This window comes from Daktulosphaira vitifoliae, unplaced genomic scaffold (assembly GCF_025091365.1).
Source record: "Daktulosphaira vitifoliae isolate Bord-2020 unplaced genomic scaffold, ASM2509136v1 Scaffold_4, whole genome shotgun sequence".
NCBI classification, from domain to species: Eukaryota; Metazoa; Arthropoda; class Insecta; order Hemiptera; family Phylloxeridae; genus Daktulosphaira; species Daktulosphaira vitifoliae.
In genome coordinates, this window is record NW_026099575.1 from 23,390,253 (window position 1) to 23,393,501 (window position 3,249).

Genomic DNA, 3,249 nt, shown 5'->3' on the forward strand with positions numbered 1-3,249 from the left:
ATAACGTCACATTGATATGGCGTTATGTTCCATATCACTCCCTTTCTTGCTTTCATTTGTTCCCCTCTTTCTTCTATCTCTCGATATATTTTTAAATCCCATACAAGAAATACTGTATGTTTCTGCACTTATCATTCAATTATATTAAATCTGTCTATCTCTATTTCATCTAACTTTTTGGGCTTTCCACTTGATAATATTAAATCTTTACCAAAAATATCGATTTATAAAATTTCTGCTATAATTGTATATTATATTATACTAAAATTATTGGTTTTCATATAAGAAATCAATTTTAAAGACTATTATCCCTGAAGGTCTAAAAAAAAAGTTTTAGTTTTATAATACTATAGAATTGATTAAACTAAACAATTTTTCTCTTTATGAAAATGAAAAATTCTTATTAATTTCTAACAAAATGAATAATTCATCCTTAATAAGTCATGCTGAATATAAAACAATATTTCAATGTGTCAATCAAAATGATTCATACTACCCAAAAAAATTACGCCAATTTTAACATCAATGCGAAGCTGAGAAGGTATTAATTTTACCATGATGTGCTTCTATTTATATAGACATTTTTTTTTTTTGAGTCTGTTGGATATGTAGTTACGGGAGGATGTTTTGCTATATTTTTTTGTTATGACTGATAACGCAACGCGCACTACCACCACCTGTTATGCGAGAGAATCATTACGTTGGATGTTACGTAAGCGATCGTTGTACGACATCGAGTTACTGTTGGTCCTCCTTTTGTGATTTTTTGTGTTTTCGCGGCCATCCTAACTCGTTGTGTTATAAGGTTCTACGATGCTTGCGAGCACATAGTTGTTAAAAAAACTCTAATATATCTAAATAGTTGGGGTCCATAACTTCGCGCTCCTCGAAAAATGAACTCTATATGAAATTGTTTTGTACATATTTTTTTTTCAATTTAAATTTTACACCGCTATTATTTTTTAAAAAATATACAACTAGGTGATTTTTTTATTTTAAAATACCTTACAAGGTGTGATCATAGTAATGAAAGTTAATTTTTATAAAAAACCTTATGAATATAACTTACATTGAATAGGTTAAACTTATTTCTTTTTTCTTTTTTTTTTGTCGAGAAAAATAACTAAAATTTTGAACTACCTTAAATTTTCCTTTTTATCTATCGACAAACGCAATATACGATCATCGCGTCGATAATACTAATACATTTCATGCTTTGTACCCAACCCGCGGCAATGACATTACAAGGGTTTGCCAAAATAATGAGACCACCGCCCATGTTCAAAAACGTTGAAACTAAACTACATTGAATATAAAGTTAAACTTATTTTGAACATTTTGTCTCCCCAAGTTAAGAAAAACGACTGAATTTTGGAACTAGTATCAATTGTACTTTTTATCTATCAATATATACGATGTACTGTTGTCACGTCGGTAATACCACTGTTTTTCCTCATCACTGTAGTCTCCCTTTGCGAGAAAGAATTTTTTATTACTATTAAAATTATTTTACTATCTAGTTTTTTTTTGTAGCTGTCATATATTTTCTCAGCTCTCACTTGACCGATTTTTTTCAACGATGTATCAAATGATCACAACTCTTATCTAATTGAAGATTATGATCTCAAAAATAAAAAAAAATTATCCTTTATAGTAATGAAAGTTAATTTTTATAAAAAACCTTATGAATATAACTTACATTGAATAGGTTAAACTTATTTCTTTTTTCTTTTTTTTTTGTCGAGAAAAATAACTAAAATTTTGAACTACCTTAAATTTTCCTTTTTATCTATCGACAAACGCAATATACGATCATCGCGTCGATAATACTAATACATTTCATGCTTTGTACCCAACCCGCGGCAATGACATTACAAGGGTTTGCCAAAATAATGAGACCACCGCCCATGTTCAAAAACGTTGAAACTAAACTACATTGAATATAAAGTTAAACTTATTTTGAACATTTTGTCTCCCCAAGTTAAGAAAAACGACTGAATTTTGGAACTAGTATCAATTGTACTTTTTATCTATCAATATATACGATGTACTGTTGTTACGTCGGTAATACCACTGTTTTTCCTCATCACTGTAGTCTCCCTTTGCGAGAAAGAATTTTTTATTACTATTAAAATTATTTTACTATCTAGTTTTTTTTTGTAGCTGTCATATATTTTCTCAGCTCTCACTTGACCGATTTTTTTCAACGATGTATCAAATGATCACAACTCGTATCTAGTTGAAGATTATAATCTCAAAAATGAATAAAATTTATCCTTTAACAATTAAAAAGTTACTTAACTAATTTTCTCCTTATAGACAATTCAAATCATTAATTTCTAATGTTTTTCAAATATTTACCGTGGAATTAGTTTTAATATGATAATAGGTTTTTATAATTCAAATGTCATCATAATTTATGTAATATAATTTTTGTGGTACTCCGTCTGGTTAAGTTTTAATATTATTATCCGAAAAATATTCTAAATAATTAGACCAGGCCATAGTCTAGTCGGACCTGTTCTAGTTTTATTTATGATTTCGTCCACTAACGTGTTGTTGAATTTAAATTTAAATATTATAATTAGCATTTATTCATATATTATACTTTATTATTAGATAGCTAATAATTAAAGTATAATATGTAACTAAATGTAACAAAAAAAAAAAAACCCTAGTACAGTGGGATCTATATCTAATGTATAATAATATAAATATAGTATCTAGAAGTTTCGGTTAAAAGCCATGAACATTTTACAGCATAAAAAACCCAACACAGTAGGGACGTGGCATAGTTGGGTCCAGTATAGATGATATCTGACTGTGATTAAAGTCACTATCATTATAAACGCTACGATGCAAATCTGTAGATAGTGTTTAATTTAAAAAAACCCAGCACAGCATAGGAGTTTTATTCCAAAAGCTACTTGATCTGCTGGTTCCTTATTAATATCTCGATTAAGATAAAGTATGTCGAATGAAAAAGGGTTTATTAAACAATATTATTTCTCATAAAAAAATTGTGTGGATCCATAAACTTTTCAATAAGTTATAGCATTATAAAGTTAAATATAATATAAATAATAAAATCGAGAATTTTCACACGAAAATAGCATTCAGTAGCCATTTTCGCCGTGAAGACAAGTCCAGAGGTCAAATTTTTTTTTTCCAAATTAAAGTACATTACATTAGCTTTAATTTAAGATATATATAAAAGTGTCAGACCTTCCGGAACATTTTCAAAAGTTA

The 3,249-nt window shown here is 28.1% G+C and overlaps 2 protein-coding genes across 2 annotated transcripts in view; one reads left to right on the forward strand and one right to left on the reverse strand.

Moving 5' to 3' along the window:
* Positions 1 to 784, reverse strand: part of LOC126905000 (sentrin-specific protease 1-like) — a 3,630-nt gene extending 2,846 nt beyond the window's left edge. The window contains exon 1 of the mRNA XM_050684404.1: positions 730 to 784. Within this exon, the coding sequence (XP_050540361.1) occupies positions 730 to 784 (55 nt within the window). The remainder of the gene's footprint in view (positions 1 to 729) is intronic.
* The window catches only part of LOC126905267 (pleckstrin homology domain-containing family J member 1-like), a 73,783-nt gene that overhangs the window by 43,875 nt on the left and 26,659 nt on the right, over positions 1 to 3,249 (forward strand). The gene's annotated exons all lie outside the window — the stretch shown is intronic.